The sequence below is a fragment of the Syngnathoides biaculeatus genome, chromosome 12, assembly GCF_019802595.1.
Source record: "Syngnathoides biaculeatus isolate LvHL_M chromosome 12, ASM1980259v1, whole genome shotgun sequence".
Classification (NCBI taxonomy): Eukaryota; Metazoa; Chordata; class Actinopteri; order Syngnathiformes; family Syngnathidae; genus Syngnathoides; species Syngnathoides biaculeatus.
In genome coordinates, this window is record NC_084651.1 from 17,140,618 (window position 1) to 17,160,211 (window position 19,594).

At 42.2% G+C, this 19,594-nt stretch overlaps 2 protein-coding genes across 3 annotated transcripts; both read left to right on the top strand.

The window, feature by feature from the left end:
- The first annotated feature begins 17 nt into the window (after positions 1 to 17).
- On the top strand, positions 18 to 14,875 carry eif3s10 (eukaryotic translation initiation factor 3, subunit 10 (theta)). 2 transcript variants are annotated; one of them, XM_061836880.1, is made up of 23 exons: positions 18 to 145; positions 362 to 513; positions 2,896 to 3,086; positions 3,167 to 3,303; positions 3,387 to 3,550; positions 3,714 to 3,913; positions 4,416 to 4,624; positions 4,718 to 4,889; positions 5,292 to 5,396; positions 5,512 to 5,610; positions 5,700 to 5,816; positions 7,270 to 7,455; positions 7,734 to 8,081; positions 8,185 to 8,289; positions 8,366 to 8,479; positions 8,559 to 8,681; positions 8,762 to 8,915; positions 9,765 to 9,946; positions 10,209 to 10,288; positions 10,353 to 10,990; positions 11,203 to 11,329; positions 11,407 to 11,573; positions 14,159 to 14,875. In XM_061836880.1, the coding sequence occupies exons 2-23, from the start codon at positions 465 to 467 to the stop codon at positions 14,341 to 14,343; spliced, it is 3,852 nt and encodes a 1,283-aa protein (XP_061692864.1). In that variant the 5' UTR covers positions 18 to 145; positions 362 to 464; the 3' UTR covers positions 14,344 to 14,875. The 2 variants fall into 2 exon arrangements, with proteins under 2 accessions (XP_061692864.1, XP_061692863.1); XM_061836879.1 differs by having other exon boundaries at positions 85 to 169.
- Positions 14,876 to 16,253: 1,378 nt separating this feature from the next.
- Positions 16,254 to 19,392, top strand: emx2 (empty spiracles homeobox 2). Its single transcript, XM_061837034.1, has 3 exons — positions 16,254 to 17,068; positions 18,085 to 18,269; positions 19,225 to 19,392. The coding sequence occupies exons 1-3, from the start codon at positions 16,678 to 16,680 to the stop codon at positions 19,390 to 19,392; spliced, it is 744 nt and encodes a 247-aa protein (XP_061693018.1). The 5' UTR covers positions 16,254 to 16,677.
- Positions 19,393 to 19,594: the final 202 nt, after the last annotated feature.

The window sequence follows — 19,594 nt, forward strand, 5'->3', positions numbered from 1 at the left end:
AAATACTTGAAATTTCAGGTATAACCACCTCTGGGGTTGACATGGAAATCCCACGAGATGGAACGAGATTTGAGTGTCGCCAAACGCACCACGAAGTTTGTACTGTACATTACATCCGGGAAGTCAAACCAACCGGAGTTGCCAGGTACGTGTGAAAAAAACGCAACACGTAAGTGTACATTTCATTAATCACAAGTTGATGTTTGTTTAAAATGGCTCATCGAAACATCTGTTGTAATAGTTTCAACCGTTTAAAATTAACTCAACGTCCTTCATTTGAACCGTTATTTTTCATGGTGATAACCATTTACGTCATATGGCAACCCTAAGAAGGCCGCTCACGTGGTTATTCCTTACACAGGCGCCGCCGTCTATTTGCGAGAAGTCACGGCCTGGATGGACTGGTGAATTCTGTCAAAATTCAGACGAGTTCGGCGAATTGAGTATACAAGAAAGCCACCAAAATGCCGGCGTATTTTCAGCGCCCAGAGAATGCTCTTAAACGAGCGAATGGTGAGTAGAAATTGTTTTGTCACGGGTTGTCGAGGACGTTAGCGGTCTGTTAGCCTTGAGCTGCCTCGTCACCTAAAGAGATGCTAATGCTAGCTAGCGAATGGCGCGGAAGCAGTCGTCGTAAACGAACTTTGCATACTAACGAGCACGGTTGGGCTCCAGGATGAAAAAGAATCGACCCCGGAGACCATAAATTAGACAGTGGAAGTGAATGATGAGTTCTCAAATGATTGTCATTTCTCGCCAAAGTAAAACGTTGACAACGGTTATGCTTATGTCTCGCCGCTTTGGGCCCAGCTACGTAATATGAAATTACGTTGTTTGACGTTTTAACTGACGGTGTTCTTATGGGTGGTTAATATCGAAGATTAGTTGATTGACACGAGACAAACATTTCCAGACATATTTTATAAAGATGCCTCGAGTGATCCAAGTAACATTTTCCTGTAACACTTATCACGAAGACATCAGGGACTCTGTTAAAGCGGTTAACATGCTCCATTTTCTTTTCACCGTCTTTAATGTGACTGGGGGTTGGCATTTTAAGCGTGACCTTTTCGGTGTTGAATCTAGTTTAAGACGTTCGTATCCGTTTTACCCTTTAATATTGCAAAAACAAAAAACGAAAGTTACAAAATAACTGTCAAGAATCATAGTTTGGAAATGGTGGTATGGATGGGTTTCCAATGACGTCACCACCCTTGGACCAATCGGATATATTAACGACAGGAAAAAAAAACTTCACGCTTCACCTGTCGTTTGTGCTCTCTGACCTCTTTGATGCACGTGCTCTCTGACCTCTTTGATGCACAAGATGACGTAATTGGAAACCCATCCATTGTGGCGTAGTTTAAATGGGCATTCAAATATGCATGGAAAAGGTTAACTAAGAGTAGGTGATGAATAAACACACCACCAGTAATACATTTTCTGGCCCAATTATCCTAACTCGGGTTGCAGGCGTGCTGGAGCATATCCCTGAACTGGTTGCCAGCCAATCACATAGCACACAAAAACAACTAGTCACAGCTATGGGCAGTTTAGTCTTTATAAAATTACCATGCATGTTGTTTGCATGTAGAAGGAAACCGGAGTACCTTGAGAAAACATGCATACTCCACACATGCAAGGCTGGATTTATACGTTGGTCCAGAGAACTGTGAGGTACAACTACAGTAATCCCTCGGGTTTTTTTGTGGTTAATTGGGACCAAACCCACCCGTGGAAAGTGAAAAACCACAAGGTAGTGGGAAATATGTGTTTTTCTGGGTACCAGAATGTTTAAAATATGTAAACACTATTTGTACTTTGCATAGTCGAGACAAAAACGTGGTAAAGATGCACTGAAACCGTAATAGGTTAAGCCCGAAGTCAAGAGGGATTGCTGTACTAACTGGTCCTCTACTGTCCCGCCCCCAAACACGCCACGAGTTGTTGAACTACATGGTAAGGAATACATATGCACAGTTAAAAAGATTTTGTACTTGATAAAGTTCATGAGAACACCCGAGGAAGCAACGGAAAGTACGAACCATTAAGGTGGCTCAAAAGGGACCTGTGATCTGTCCAAAGAGTCTGCGGATTGACCAATTTACATCGACTTTGGCAGAAGCAAATCTGTAATAGTTTTCCATAGGAATTTGAAAAATTGTCCGAGTTGGACATTTTTGAGGGGAATTGTCAGCTATAAGCTCAGGAAATATTGCCTGTACATGCTCCTTAGAAAAGTTTGGGAGCCGTGATTGGGACGTTGTGAGTCAGCGGGGATAATACTTCGAAGACCTCCTCAATTCCACTGACATGCCTTCCCACGAGGAAGCACAGTCTGAGTTCTTTGAATTGGGTTCTCCAATCTCCGGGTTCAAGCAGTCACTGTGATTTGACTGTCTCATACTCTCAATTCTGCACAGTTGAGCATGAAAAATCACACGTGTAAAATTTTGTTACGAGTAGAAAAACGTAGATATTGAAAGATGTCGCTTATTTTGTGTAGTCTTGACTCAAAACTACACAAAATAAGTGCTAAGATGTGCTACTGCGCAATTGCACACTTGTCGCACACTCTCAGCGCAATATGAACACTAAAGCTTCTGCCCCCGTGACCTGACCCAGAAAAGCGGTGGAAGATGAATGGATAGGACTCGTGGTTAAAACTTGTACAGGTGTTCTGCATCATTGGTAGTGGTAAGATAACACAAACAGTGAAACAGAAAACAGCCATTTCATCACCACTCAAAATAAGTGATTAAAATTGTTGCCTATTTGAATGACGACTTCCGACCACCACTCAGTGGGAGATGGAGACATTACTAGGTGATGCTGTCTACTGAGTCAATAATAGAACTTATTACATGGGCATTTCTTTTTTTGTGTAATTTGCAGAATTTCTGGAAGTTGGCAAGAAACAACCTGCATTGGATGTTTTGTATGATGTCATCAAGAGCAAGAAACATCGAACATGGCAGAAGATCCACGAACCCATTATGCTCAAATACCTGGAGCTTTGCGTGGATCTTCGCAAGAGCCACCTGGCAAAGGAGGGTCTCTACCAGTACAAAAACATTTGTCAGCAGGTTTGGTTTGCTTTCATCAATTTGGTTTATCCTTTTGTCAAAAATCATTATTGCTGACTGTTCTTTGCCTCTGCCATCAGGTGAATATCAAATCTTTAGAGGATGTGGTCAGGGCTTATTTGAAGCTCGCAGAGGACAAGACCGAAACGGCTAAAGAGGAGTCCCAGCAGATGGTCTTGGACATCGAGGATTTGGACAACATCCAGACTCCAGAAAGGTGAGTTTGTTTGGGTATGCTTTGGTTTAATGTTCTTAAATCGTTGAAAACTTCATCATATGAGCTGGTTTGTGTGCCATCAGTGTGCTTCTGAGTGCTGTGAGTGGAGAGGACACCCAGGACCGTACCGATCGTATGCTCCTCACTCCGTGGGTGAAATTTCTGTGGGAGTCTTACCGGCAGTGCCTGGACCTCCTCCGAAACAACTCCAAGGTTGAGCGCCTTTACCATGACATCGCCCAGCAAGGTAAAAATCACATATATATATTAATCGTATTTTAGCAACTTACTTTGCTGGATATTATATGGTATTAAAGTGAATGTTTTAGGTTGGAATATAATTGCTGTAAAAGCCTTTTTTTGAATATCTCTTCATGGTTTTTCATTATGTGTTTCCATTTCTTCTGTAGCATTCAAATTTTGTCTTCAGTACACCCGAAAGGCAGAGTTTCGCAAGTTGTGCGACAACCTGCGAATGCATCTGGGTCAGATTCAGCGACACCACAACCAAAGCACTGCTATCAACTTGAACAACCCTGAAAGTCAGTCCATGCACCTGGAGACACGTCTGGTGCAGCTTGACAGTGCTATAAGCATGGAACTCTGGCAGGTGTGTTTCTTAAAGAGGAATAGGCAGTACAGCTATAACTTATTTACTTTGAATACTATGCAACACAATCTGTGGTACCATTGAATTTATAGTCTTTTCCAAGAGGAAATTATTTAAATAATTAATTACTTCCGCACTCAAACCGTCTACATCTAAATTTGTGCCTATAAAGGAAATGTTTAAAGTAACATTTAAACAGTCGTAATAGTACAAGTATAAAATAAGTTATCCGCTGAAATGAGAATTTTGAAATTGTGTACTCGCCGTCAACTAACATGGAGACAAACGTGTACAAAAAATGTTGAGTATTTTATTTATAATTGTACAACCTTCGACAGAGTACTCAAGTATATATGGTGATCAGATTTTTTTTTTTTTTTTTAACTCTGATCGGCCTGAAAAATATGAATCATGTTAAGGCTACAAATAATGCATTTCCAGTCTGTGTGACAACTGTCAGGAAACTGTGTAATGGTTATGTGAAAACATTTTCTCTTTCCAGGAAGCATTCAAGGCTGTTGAGGACATCCATGGGCTTTTTGCTCTTTCTAAGAAGCCACCCAAACCCCAGTTAATGGCCAACTATTATAACAAGGTGTCAACTGTGTTTTGGAAGTCCGGAAACGCCCTTTTCCATGCGTGCACCCTTCACCGGCTTTATCACCTCTCCAGAGAGATGCGCAAGAATCTCACACAAGAGGAGATGCAAAGGTATCTTGTTTTACAGTCTCTGGTATTTGATTTGTACAATATTCAATCTGGTGATAGCATTTAATTCTAATTGCCTACTCACTCCATTTTCAGGATGTCTACCAGAGTCCTCCTGGCCACTCTCTCCATTCCTATTACCCCTGAGCGCACAGATATCGCTCGGCTGTTGGACATGGATGGTATCATTGTGGAGAAACACCGCCGGCTAGCAACCCTCCTGGGTCTACAGGCTCCGCCAACCCGTCAAAGTCTGATCAATGACATGGTGCGTCATTCATATGAAAGACACCTTCTTGGAAAAGTCTTTATGTACTTTTATTATAGTTCAAAATTTGTCTTTTTTGTTAGTTTTAAATAAACTCAAAGGCTCCTGACATTTAGTCAAATAATTGTTACATGTTTTATATTTGTAACAATACTTGAATTCTCAATTTAGTCCAAAATGGTATGGTATTTTGTTTTAACTCACTCGTGTCAAATATCTTCCAATATCAAATTTAATAGTATTTGAATTGCAGCTGACTGCAGTGTGCTAGGCAGAGCTACAAATCAATGTTGTCTTTCTGGATTTTCCAAGTGATTATCAATTGGCAGATGCCTTATCCTTACTAATTTGTAAAGCTTTTGTCTTTGAGGTCTTGAAAGACATTTTTTATGTGCCTTGCAGGTGAGATTCAACTTGTTGCAGTACGTGGTACCTGAGGTGAAAGAACTTCACAACTGGCTTGAAGTCGACTTCCATCCTTTGAAGTTGAGTGGAAGAGTAACCAAGGTAAAGAATTTTGGAGCAACAAACATCACAATATAATAGTACACCACACACACACACATAATATGCATGTGGTAATTTCTTACTGCCATCCTAAAATCTCCATATTTATTCTCAGGTGCTGAATTGGGTGAGAGACCAAGGTGAAAAGGAGTCTGACCTACAGCACTATGTACCTCACCTGCAAAATAATACCATCTTGCGGCTCCTCCAACAAGTAATGAAACATTTTTTTCTTTGAAATGCTTCAACTTTACCAACACACCTTTGCTGTGGTCATTTCATCATTTGTATCTAATATTTTAGGTTGCACAGATCTATCAGAGCATTGAGTTCAGCCGTCTGGCCTCCCTTGTTCCATTCGTGGATGCATTCCAGCTAGAGCGCTCCATTGTTGATGCTGCCAGGCACTGTGATTTGCAGGTAAAGTCATGAATGCATTTTGCGTCATCAAGGTGTTAACATCAATTCACTTAGTCAACACTAGGGCTCGTTCTCACAGTATAAATCCCAACTCACTATTTATATTAGCAAATGACGCCTGACTCATAATCATATGGTTGTAATTTTTATGAGTGAAAAAATAATCGTCATTCCATTGAATGAAAAAGCTAATATGATTATTTGAAAACTATAAACTAACTTTTCACCAAAAGATGTAGGTTGCAATCTTCCAGTGATTGAATCTAAAAGGAGGAGGCTACTTTGGTTCTTTGTATGTCAAGGTTATTATAGGAAATAAATGAACAAATTTTTTTTTTTCCTAAATATGCTTTTTTTTTTTTTAACAGAAATTACATTTTGTTCGCAAAACCAACGAGAGCTATAATTATGGTAAAGATGCCCTTTGCTTTTGTTTTCATCAGTTAATTTCATACATGAAGTCTTGTCATTTTAAATGTACTTCCATACATTTTCTCAGCCACTTATCCTCACAATTGTTGTGGGAGTGCTGGCGCCTATCCCAGCTAACTGAGGGCAGCATGAGGGGTACAGCTCGAACTAGTTGCAGGCCAATCGCAGGGAACCCAGAAACATACAAGCAGTCACACCCAAGGGCAATTTAGAGTCTCCAATTAATGCATGTTTTTTGGGATGTGGAAGGAAACTGGAGTGCCTGAAGATACGTTTTACAGAATTGATACATAAAGAAGATCGAATGGTCCTTTGGCAATTGAAATTTGTGCCGCACAAAAGTGACATCATCAAGCAGCACCGGATTATTGACTGCTCACCACTAAGTCTATGATAATCAGCGTATCGACTTATCGGTCGATAAATAAAATGGACATGATCTTTTTTCCAGACTTAATAAATTGTCATTGTTGTGGTGAGCCAGCGTGTAGCCATACAGTGAGTCGATAGAATTGGACACGTCTATCATCTGCCACTTGTGCGTTTGTGGAATGCCAGGAGACCAATACACACTTACTTTTGTTGTCTCCTTCCAGTAGTCCACAGCCAGAGTCCATGTGCAATGCATAGATTCACATAACAGCTACTGAGGGGAAAATTAATGGTTTGTTGTGATCACTAGCCTGCGAGTTAAGGAGCTAAACAGCTCACTTTTCAAAGTCGTTTGAAATGTTATTCCCCAGTTGACACAACCACGATATCTTTACCTGTTTATTAAGCATAAACTGTTGCACACATTATTCAGCCAGTAGTTGACCACAGCAAACATCAGCGTATGTTCCACTCACTGCAGATATGTATTGGTAAGGAAGATAGATTTATTTGTGTGCCGTTTTGACTGCGACACTAAGCTAGGGTGGTCAAATTCCTCAGTGCATTTACTGTCTTGGTGCAGCAAGAAAACCAAAGTGATCAACAGATATCTTGATTATTTATCATTACAATCCGTTTCCCTCTGAAGGTTCGAATTGACCACACCTCTCGGACGTTGAGTTTTGGGTCTGACCTGAACTACTCAACAAAAGAAGATGCTCCAGTTGGTCCCTTCTTGCAAAACATGCCATCTGAGCAAGTAAGGAACCAGCTGACCGCAATGTCTGCCTCTTTGGCCAAGGCCCTGCAAGTCATCAAACCTGCATCCACGCTGGTGAGCTGAGACTATTCTATCTTAGTCACTTTCCATTTTATCGATCTTATGTGGTGGTCCCACTCATGGTTTCTTACGACTATAAAATATAAAACATTTTTTATTCACATCATATTCATTTTTTTTCAGCAATGAAAAACTCACAAATCTTCCAACTAAAGCATTTCTGTGTTGTATTAATTGAATATGTTCACATTTGGACAGATGTCCTTTTCTCTCATAAATAGGTCTTTCATTTTTCAATGCAAAATTTGAACCAACTGTACCTGTCTCTTTAGCAAGAGCGTGAGGAGCAGAGCCAGCAGGCCATAGCAGCTTATTTGAAAAATGCTCGGAAAGATCATCAGCGCATCCTGGCTCGCAGACAGACTATAGAAGAGCGCAAGGAGCGCCTCGAGAGCCTGAACATACAGCGTGAGAAGGAGGAACTAGAGCAGCGGGAGGCTGAGATGCAGAAGGTCCGCAAGGCAGAGGAGGAGCGCCTGCGCCAGGAGGCTAAAGAGAGGGAAAAGGAGCGTATTATGCAAGAGCATGAGCAGATCAAGAAGAAAACTGTGCGAGAACGCCTGGAGCAAATTAAGAAGACTGAACTGGGAGCCAAAGCCTTCAAGGATATTGACATTGAGGTAAAGTCAAACATTTTTTAGATGTAATGCGTTTCATCTCTGCATTGCAACAATATGTTATAGTTGTCACCGTATTGTTTTTAACATACTTTTTGCTGTGCAGGACCTGGAGGAGCTGGATCCTGACTTTATCATGGCGAAGCAGGTAGAGCAACTGGAGAAGGAAAAGAAAGAACTTCAGGAGCGTCTAAAGAACCAGGAGAAGAAGGTAATGCGGAGGTATTTTATTGGTTTCAGCTGTCACTCACCTCTGTACTAGGCATTAACTCGCTCTCTCACCGCAGATTGACTACTTTGAGAGGGCAAAACGACTTGAGGAAATTCCTCTTATCAAAAAGGCATATGAGGAGCAGCGTGTCAAGGACATGGAACTGTGGGAGCTGCAGGAGGAAGAGAGGGTTTGTTGGGAATTTTCTTTGGAAGATTAATTATGTGAATGAAGTAGTTTCTAGATTTTACAAAATTTTGTTGTTGCAGATCAGTAACATGAAAGTAGAACGGGAAAAGGCCCTGGAGCACAAGCAGCGCATGTCCCGCATGATGGAGGACAAGGAAAACTTTTTATCCAAAATAACTGCTGCTCGTAGTTTTATATATGAGGTGAGCTGTTGTCCCTTTTACTGTTTAGTTATAATCCAAGTTGGGCACATTCTACAAGTGTCATTGTACTCCTTCTATAGGAGAAACTGAAGGCATTCCAAGAGCGAATGGTGGAGGAAAGAAAGAATCGTCTGGAGGAAAGGAAGAGGCAGCGTAAAGAGGATAGACGCAAGTCTTTCTATCTCCAGAAAGAGGAAGAAGAACAGCGCATTCATGAGGAACAGCTCAAGAAAGGTAATTAATAGCCTTTACACGATCAGGATTTGTGGGACCGCTCACCGATCAGCAAGTTTGCAAGAGAAAAAAAAATCACCAATCCGATCACAACGTGGAGCAATCTGTCGGTTTAAATGACTTGTTCATTTACAGTATATATGTGTGAGATGCATACTGAGTATCTTCAAAAATATATAATCAGGACATGTATTGTAATACTTAGCTCAAACCAACATTGCAACAAGATGGAAATAATGCTTACTAACTTACTGTAATTAAATTACCTTTTAATTAAACTACTTCACACAGCAAAATTATAGAGGATGATTCTGCAGAACGCGGTCATGTTTATGTGCAATCATTAGTGCTAGCATAAGCTTGGTATGCAGCACAGCTTTTTGTTCCCCAGTGGTTTTATATAGTATAAAAAGTAAGTACATGAACATAACTCAAGTAGTCCTTCAATTAGTCCACTCTCAAGCACCGGCGACCGCCACCATCTTTTCCCCCCATTTTATTCCTATAAAACACACAACGCGATCCACTATTGTTGTTGCCGTGGTAGTTCAGGATTTACCCAACTGTGATAGGCTTCAGCTCACCATTGACCCCAATATCGACAAGCAGTACGATACCCTATAAACCTAGTCTAAAAACATACCAAAACCTTTGAATGAGAATAAATGGAATATTCAATGGTAATGTCAGTTGCCTGATTTCAACGACGTGTTTCAATAAATTAAGACAAAAGTGAAGGCAACACAAGCAAGTTTTATTTTATCTGTGCCATTCTTCTGTTTTGACTGACCACAACTTGTCTGTTTTGCCACTGAGTGAATCAACTTTAAACCATATATTTTTTCTCAGAACGTGAGGAGCGTGAGCGCATTGAACAGGAGCAGCGAGAGGAAGAGGAAAGAGAGTATCAGGAGCGCCTACGGAAACTTGAAGAGCAGGAACGGAAGCAACGTGCTCGTCAGCAGGAAATCGAAGAGCGAGAGCGCCGTCGCGAGGAGGAGAGACGCACTCTCCCAGATGACAAAGCCAAGGTTCATCTCAACTTCTCTGTTTGCCAGCAGTTCCAGATTTTCTAGGGCCACTTATTTTTTTTCGTAATAGAGTTAAGCCCAGTTTAACGTGGGGATATGTTCCAGACCCCACCTGCGTTAAGCAGAAACCAACTATTTCAGAGGCCACATAGAAAAAAAAAATGGATAGTTTTACCCCTCCCACATGCACATCTCTTGAACAGATTTACACTTGGTGATATAGCAGGAGTTCACAATACAGTCTATTTTATATTCTGAACAGGACTGGGGTGAAAAAGAGGAGGGAGGCTGGCGGAAACGCACTGAAGGGGAATCGGAATGGCGTCGTCCTGCATCTGACAGGTGTGTTTAGTGTTTGCTCGTTGTTATGGGATTCTGTGCTCTTAGACTTGAGCTTTCTCTGTAGGGAGTGGAGGCAAGAGGGTCGTGACGACGACAAGGAGGAGGGGGAGACTTTCCGACGAGGAGAGGGTCTACGTAGGGTCGGAGATGACAGAGGACCTCGTAGAGGCTTTGATGACGATCGAGGTCCACGTCGTAGTGGAGATGATGACCGTCCGTCCCGCAGAGGAATGGATGACGACCGAGGTCCACGCAGGGGTTTCGATGACGACCGAGGTCCACGCAGGGGTTTCGATGACGACCGAGGTCCACGCAGGGCTTTCGATGACGACCGAGGTCCACGCAGGGCTTTCGATGACGACCGCGGCCCGCGACGGGGCTTCGACGACGACCGCGGCCCGCGGCGGGGCTTCGACGACGACCGCGGCCCGCGGCGGGGCTTTGACGACGACCGCGGCCCGCGGCGGGGCTTCGACGACGACCGCGGCCCGCGGCGGGGCTTCGACGACGACCGCGGCCCGCGGCGGGGCTTTGACGATGACAGAGGTCCGCGACGGGGCTTTGACGACTCCAGGGGTTCCAGGCGTGATGATGACTGGGGACCCAGAAGAGGAGGAGATGATGACAGAGGTGGAAGAAGGGACGATGGCCCACGTCGTGATCGCGATGACCCCGCACCATGGAAGCCGCTCGGTAGACCCGGTAAGTATTTGGGCATTGAGTCATCCGGTGGAAGGGAACTAACACCAGTGAGCAGTTTTTTGCAATGTGAGGAAAAAGCACAGTTTATCCTTCGCCATTTTGCACTTAAACGAAAAGTTTGTCCGTAATCTCATTTGCTTGTAGTTCAGGTAACCTGATGTTCCAATGCACTTAATTTTGATTAAATGACAAAGTATGTGCTTATGTCACAGGTGGATGGCGTGAGAGAGAGAAGGCTCGGGAGGAGAGCTGGGGTCCTCCTCGAGGTGGCACGAATGATGAACATGATGACAATAATGGAGAGGAACGACCCAGTGACCGCTTCCGAGACCGTCCAAGGTGTGTCTGTCAGGATGAAGAATGTATCTTACTGTTGGAGTACCATTGTCACTTCAAATAAATGTTTTTTTTTATAGAGAGGACAGTGGCTGGAGAAGATCTGAAGAAGGAAGAAGTGGTTGGAGAGATTCTCGCCGAGAGGACCCAGACCGCCGTGGCGAGCGTGATGATCGCCGTGGGAACCGTGATGATCGCCCCCGCCGTGATGATCAACAAAGAGCCCCACCAAGAGACCAAAATGATGGTAAACATAACACACATTCATTTCCCAGCACACCACAATGGATTTGTACATACTTTATTCGGCCTAGGTGTCGTATTATTAAAAACCCCAATTTATAATGAACTCTCAGAAATGCTGCGGCAACAAAAACTGAAATTATGACTGCTTCCCTTTTTAGGTTATGAATGTAATCCCACACTTCTAACATCCAGTAGGTAGTGTAATATATCTATTAAAGTAGTGCTTCTGTAAAAGTCCAACTGGGTAAATCTATTCCTTTAAACCTAACTCTATTCCAATAAACTTGGAACGTTGATTAAAATTTAATAAAAATTTGATTTCCAAATCGTTTTTGATGTACATTCAATTGAATACACTGCACAAACTCTATTAAATGTGTAAACTAATGAACTTTTTTGGAAAATAATTTTGAATTTGATGCGCCTGCGCCTCAAAAAATACTAAATGGTTTCATTTATTTTAAAATTATTTTCATTCATTAAGAAAATGTTACCTGACCCTCTGTGGAAAACGTAGTTACCCCTCTTGTTAAATTGGGAATTGTGGCTAGTCAAATTTTTTTATTTTCACTTACCACATCCAAGCCTGCTTACCCCCAGATGTGTGAATGAACCAATGAAATCAAGTCAGACAAAAAGAAATTAAAAAACAACAACAAAATGACACATTCCAAAGATATTTCAGGTTAAGGAAAAAATAATTGACATCTATTTGTCCGAAAAGGGTGACAAAAGCTATTTCTCGAGCTTTAGAATTCCAGCAAACTATAAGGAGAGAGTCATTTTCCTCACATAGAGAAAATATGACTTACTAGTGAACCTTCCCAGGAGTGTCCGGCCTCAAAATATTATCCAGAAATAACAGCAATGACTTATCCAGTTAGTCACAAAAGTACTCGGCACAACATTTAATGAACTGCAGGCCTTCCTTACTTCAGTTAAGGCCAGTCTTCATGATACTTCAATAAGGGAGAGACTGCCAAAATGGAATCCAAAGCGGAGTACTAAGGTGAAAGCCACTGCTAACCAAAAGGAACAGTCTTGTCATTGCACAAAAGAAAAAAAATTAAATGATGCCTCAAAATTTGGGGGAGAATATATTATATCTACTGATGTCAAAGTTGATATTTTTGAAATGTGTATGTGTCATTACATCTGTTGTAAATGTAACATAGCTTTCAGAAACAGATCATACCAATGCTCCAATATGGTGACGGTACTGGTTGGTCCTTTAGCACCTGGACATCTCGCTGCGATTGATGGAACCATGAATTCTTTTCCGGTACAGAAAATCCCAAAGGAGAATGTTCAACCATCAGTTCATGACCTCAAGCTAAAGTGAACTTGGGTTCTGCAGCAGGATACCAATCCAAAACATACCACCAAGTCACCTTCTGAATTGCTTTGGAAAAAAAAAAAAAAAAAAAAAAAAAAAAACCAGAATGAACGCTTTGAAGTGTTCTCTTCGTCAAAGTGCAGACTTGAATCCGATTGAAATTTAGTGGCATTACCTTAAATATGCCATTCATGCTCGAAAACCCTTTATTTTAGCTGAATTTAAACAATTCTTCAATTGAGAGCAGGCCACAATATCTCCAGAGATGTGTAAGACTCATTGACAGTGTTAAACTCTTGGATTTCATTTGTTACTGAGGATGGCAGTTATTAGCTTTCGGGGACTTTTTCCACACAGCACCAGGTAACTTCGAATAGGTTTTTTTTTTCTCCACATAATAAATCATTTATGTTCACTTGGATTGTATTAGTTCATTTAAATTTGTTAAATGGTCTTCAAAAAAATCAGTTGTAAAACGATGCAAAAAACTAATAATTTTAGTAGGCTGCCAATATGTTATCACCGCACTGTATCTGGCTTGCAGTCTGCATGGTACAATTTTAAGAGGTTAGCTGTACTAATGAACTGTTTTAGCTAACAATGTTTTTTTTTTTTTTTTTTTTTTAAATGAAGTGGTTTGAGGCCTTTGGACAATGGTGCATGTTTTTAATGTGTGATGCCTGGGAGAACGAAAATCAGATATTCAATGTTGGTTTTCAGCCTTGCCACTTCCATACAGTTTTCTCCAGATTCTCTTTTCCTGTTATGGTCCATAGAAATGAAATTCCCTAAATTCCTTGTAGTTGTATGTTATAAACGTTCTTAAATTAAGACTTTTTGCTCACAGTTTTTCCAGTTTTAACATCACCCCATTTGTGCTTGGGAACAACTGAGGTATTCACCGCTGCTCTATTTGTACCCAATCATGATGCATACCTGTTTCAGATTAATCTGTTCACTTGTGGAATTTGCCAGGGGCTTTTTTTTCTCACGCATTCCTCAACTTCCCTAGTTTTGTTTCCCCTTTTCTAGATTTTAGGAAAATATTGCAACAAATTATAAAAGAATATTTGCTTAAAAAAAAAAATGTTCATCAATTTGAATATCTTTCCTTTATAATGTATTCAATTGAGTATAAGTTGAAAAGGATTTGGAAATGGCTGGGTTCTGTTTCTCTCTGTTATACTCACCGCTACAGCTTCATTGGAATTGGTGTTCTTAATTTCTAAAGAGCAATGTTGTTTCTGCAGGAGGCCCCTGGCGTCGTGGCGGCGAAGAAAGGCGTGAGGAGCGAGACAGGCCCAGGGAAAGGGAGCGGGAGCGCGAGCATGACAAAGATGCTGAGGGAGAGAAGAACTGGCGTTCAGACAAAGACAACGCTCGCCGCACAAAGAATGAGACTGATGACGATGGCTGGACCACAGTCCGCCGCTGAGTCCCAACATTGCTAAAGTGGCTCTAATAATGATGGAATAACAGATTAGCCTTTGATATTTCATCCCTCATTTAGCTGGATTAAAGATTCTGATATTCCCTGTCCATGAATTTGATGTCAAAATATTTTTTCCTGGGATGGCTGTTCCTTTTAATACTGGTTGACTTTCAGCAGTTCTGAATACTTGAGGCCTCAAGCAATCATTACTTTTAGACATGACCACCAGTCAATAGTTGTATCCAAAATGTTATTATAGTCTATTGTGCAATCAGCAGTGAATCACCAACCGTCTCCTTTGAACCAAGTTTCCCAATGTTACATGATGGGACTCGTACACGAATGTCAGCCACTTGCTTACTCTCTTTTTGATGCTTATTAACGTTAAATGAGGGAAATTTCCCATTTGAAGTGCATGCTTCAAGTATTGCATTTGCCTCATATAAGAGTTAGTTCTTCTCGATGCAGTGACAATACTCTGACACCAGGTTACATGTAAACAGATGAAGCCTTTATTAAAAATGTCTGACCTCTACTTTGTTTCGAAAGACATTCAATGTGGTCATGTTTGGGTGTGCTCATACGAAGAACCTTCATTCCTATCGAGGAGAATTGCAAGTGGTGCCTGATAAAGGGAAGTTACTGCCACTTGCGACGTTTATGGCGAGTCTGCACACTACTTCAGATTTTGTTTTGCGACAGCTAATGCAAATGCACCGTCATGATACTGCTGAGTGTATCCTAGTGTCAAATATTCTAAGTACATTCACGTGAAACTAAGCTGTAAAGTAGTCTTTTATAAGCCTAATAACGTTGCTATTCGCCTTTGAATGTTTCCAGAGGAAAGGAAACCTTTTTTTTTTTTTTAATAAGTAGCTGGCAGTCTATGGCTGTTTTGTCAATGTCACAATAAGGGTAATACCAAAATACAATCTAAAAGCAAACAAAAATAAACGTTTTCAGAAAATGTTCCTATATGGTTTGGGCAAATTTCGCTCACGTGCATGGAGTTATTGATATGGCCTGCAGCCACTAGAGGTCACTAAAGGTCCACGTCGCGAGTGCGACTTCTCACATGGCAAAAAAGAAGCGTTGAATCGCGGAAATGCATTCAAAATACTGTACACTAGTCAGAAAAACTGCATGATCAACAACATGCCGAAAAAACAAGTAAAATGAAACTCAAGTTTATATCATTTATATTAATAGTTTAATTCTAGACTAAGATAGGTTAAGAAAAGATATTCTTATCCAGGAAGAAAATTCAGGTGTTACAACTTCACGTGCATTTTACTAAGGACTTATATAAATAGCGAGCAATTGTACGACACCTAAAACTATACATGTAACAAAAAAAATGCATTTTTTTTAAACTTATATGAAGTGGAATTAAGTGACGTTTCCTATGCCGAGCAGCAATGGACAGAATTACAAGTTTTGAGTCTTGTTTTTTGTTTTTAAGGGCCTTGTAATAGTAGCGGTTATTTATCATGAATATTTCTTAAACGTCATTTCAAGGTGAACTAAAACCAACTGGGAAAAAAAATGGTGAATTGCCTGTAGAGAGAAATTGAGACCTGATAAAGGCCTACTTACAAATGCAAAACGACAATAAATTCCTCCGAATTTTTGTAGAAATACGGAAAGCCTCGACGTGCATTTGTTGACATCAGATATTCAGAAGGAGTAAACATCCTCACTCGTCTTTTAGCGAAACATGTAACGTTACCCCCCCCCCCTTTTTTTTTTTTTTTAAACACAGTTAGACTTTGGGCCGAACCGACAGAGTCGGTGGAGCAACGTAATTATCGCGTGAATTAAGGCCGAGCGCCAGAGGATCGGAAGCGACTAATAAGGTTCGCTTTGCGGCGCGGACCCGACGGAGGCCCTCTCGCTCTTTCTCTCGCGTGCGCGTGCGCGCGTGCGCGGCGGGGGCGCAGCGCAGTGGACGAATGGTGTCGGCGTTGCGTTCCACGCGGAATCCGCCCGCCTCGCTTTAAAGCGGCAGCTCGCCGTCGCTGCCTCTTGTCGTGCACCTCAAGGCGAGCGGCGGAGGCAGCGGCCAATCAGCGCGCCATTAGAGGCTTGACAGGAAGCTGTTTATGGCCGCGCGGCTCTAATTAGCCTCATGAACTAACACATCTGGCCGCGCCGAGGCACCGAGGAAAACGATCACATCCATGGATTAGTCCGGGGGGGCGCACGGACACTTTCGAGCCCGCCTGCTGCATGCTGCGCGTTTGCTCAACTCGGCCAACTTTCCGCTCTCCCTCAACTCTGGAGTCTTTTCCGCGGTAACTTCTTCCACTTCGAGTGGGGAACGTGGAGCGTCGCGCCATGTTTCAACCCGCGCCCAAGCGGTGTTTCACCATCGAATCGTTGGTGGCCAAGGACCATCCGGTCCCGGCGTCGCGCTCGGAGGAGCCCATCAGGCCGGCGGCTCTGAGCTACGCCGGCTCGGGTCAGATGAACCCCTTCCTCAACGGCTTCCACTCCGGCGGCAGGGGCGTCTACTCCAACCCGGACTTGGTTTTCGCCGAGACGGTCTCGCATGCGCCCAACTCGGCGGTGCCGGTGCATCCGGTGGCCCCGCCGCACGCGCTGGCCGCTCACCCGCTCTCGTCCCCGCACAGTCAGCACCCCCTTTTTGGCAGCCAGCAAAGGGACCCCTCCACCTTCTACCCCTGGTTATTACACAGATATAGATACTTGGGCCACAGATTTCAAGGTACGTTTTCGGATCACTTTTACGCAGGGGGGAAAAAAGCGAGAGTAAGAGGAAAGAATTTGAACCAATTATGCTTCAATTAAAAAGAAAAAAAAGTCTCGTCGTCACGTGGACCAAGTGTTTTCAAAAAAAAAAACTCATTTCCATTGACTTCATTCGAACACCTACATAAGTAGCACATGATTCAAATGTTTTAAACGCTTTTTATTTTTTTCGGAAAAAAGAGAGCTAACTCACCTCAGTTGATCACAATTGAATCGTGCACACAAATATTACGTACTTTTTTCCACTGTAGCTTTTTGAATAAAAACAAAATGATTCGTTCAAATATTTTGTCGACTAATGCTTTCTTAAAAATACATTTTAGTGAGAATTCGGAGTTTTGTTGCGCATTGTGAAATTTCTGCGCAGAATATTCAGACTGCAGTTTTCATCCTTCATCCGCCATAATAAGATTTTCTATTCTCCTTATATCGGTAGTCCTGTATATTTTGTTTCTTTGAAATAACACTAACATTATTTTGCAAGTGCCCTACCTTTAATTTAGGGTCGTTGTGTATTTTCTTTAAAAAAAAAAAAGACTAGACACTCGCTTTTTGTTTGTGCTCTAAATATGAAGATATTTGTATTTAAATTAAGTTTACTAAAAAGACAATTAACCTTCTTTAATTTAAATCGGACACAATTATTTCCCTCTTCTGCTATCATCTTTTTCAGAAAAAAATCATTTAAACTAGGCCTCTGCTTTGTTTTTGTTTTGTGTATTTTCGGCCACATGAATATAGCGACGTTACTTTAGATATAATGTCTCAATAATTACACAATCCCTACACGCTCCCCGTGCGCGTTGGACACGGATCGCCGTAAAATCCGTGAACAGACGCGCCTTGCAAATCCCCCCATTTATTTTATTTGATTTTATTTTCCATGTGTATTATTTCCAAGCAAGCGTAACAGCCTTGCTTCTTTTTTTTTTTTTTTTCGTCCTCCCCTTGCCCTTGTTGGGCTCCACGCAGGTAACGAAACGAGCCCCGAAAGCTTCCTTTTGCACAACGCGTTGGCCCGCAAACCCAAACGGATCCGGACGGCTTTCTCGCCGTCGCAACTCCTGCGGCTCGAGCACGCTTTTGAGAAAAACCATTACGTGGTGGGCGCGGAGAGGAAACAGCTCGCGCACAGCCTTAGCCTCACAGAAACTCAGGTAAGACCATCACTTTTTTTCTTGTAATTTATTTGATTTGATTTTATTTTGGGGGAGGGAGGGTGGCATTTGGATAATTGCTGTTTGTGCTCTTTTAGAGGCTAAATATGTATATACTCACCGAGAGTGTTATTTTCTCCTATTTCCGTCTCTTGCATATTTCAAAACGAATATTCATACTATATAATATTTATTAAAAAAATAGATGCAGGAAGATGAAAATGCATGCGTACACTTGTATTTTTCAATTGTTTTTAATGTGCCCCCGAATGACGTGGTGCTCCCCAGAAGACAATAAATATGTAACCCCATGATCGTCCAGCCCGGGTTGGAACGATTTTGCTTTGGGGGCGACACTGACAAAGTCGCCTTTTTAAAATGGAGGCGAAATGAAGGAGTCAAGCCTTTTTGTGGGCTCTGAAACAAAACAAAAAAAGTGGCGGGCGGGCGGCCTCGGTGTGTATTTGACGCATGCTTCGAGCCCGTCGGCCCTTTGGACGAGCTGAATTGAAAGCATCACGTAGTTGAATGAGCTCACAGAGGACTCCTTGAACGCACCACAGACGCCGGTGAGGGGTGACAATTGAGAGACAATCGATCGATTTCCGTGTTGTTAATTCCCCACTGATCAGAGCGATGAGTAGATTAACTGTTAATCGTGTCACATGATGTAACTCTTTCTTTCTTTCTATTCGATGATTTCATTTGATTTATATCAGATGTTGGGGGGGGGGGCAATCCTTGTTTGAATGTTATGCAGATAATTGCCCCTGTAAATTGCTCTTGTTTTAAAACAACTGCTGTAATTTCATTACTGTATGAAAACAACTGGAATGAATATCGTGATTACAATTTTAGCCTTTAGTTTTCCGCATGCTTGGCCTGGCCAGTGCGTATTTACGCGAGCTTTTGCGCATCTGTTTGTTGGTAGTGATCAATTTTTCCCCTACCTCAGGTAAAAGTGTGGTTTCAGAACCGGAGGACGAAGTTCAAGAGACAAAAGCTCGAGGAGGAGGGCTCCGAGTCCCAGCAGAAGAAGAAGGGCTCCCATCACATCAACCGCTGGAGGCTGGCCACCAAGCAGTCCAGTCCGGAGGAAATCGACGTGACTTCGGACGATTAAAATCAGACTAAAACGTGCTTCTGAGCGGAGGAGGACGCGAATACGGGATACCGTGGCGAGACAGAAGGGTCCAAAAAACCCAATGTGACATTTCACACCTCCGATGGGCAGCTGAGGGCGACGGAAGGCCGGCTGGTGCTGGTCCTCGGCCCATCCTCGGGCACGTCAGTGCAAAAGAACCAGGAACCTGGTACTGATGACA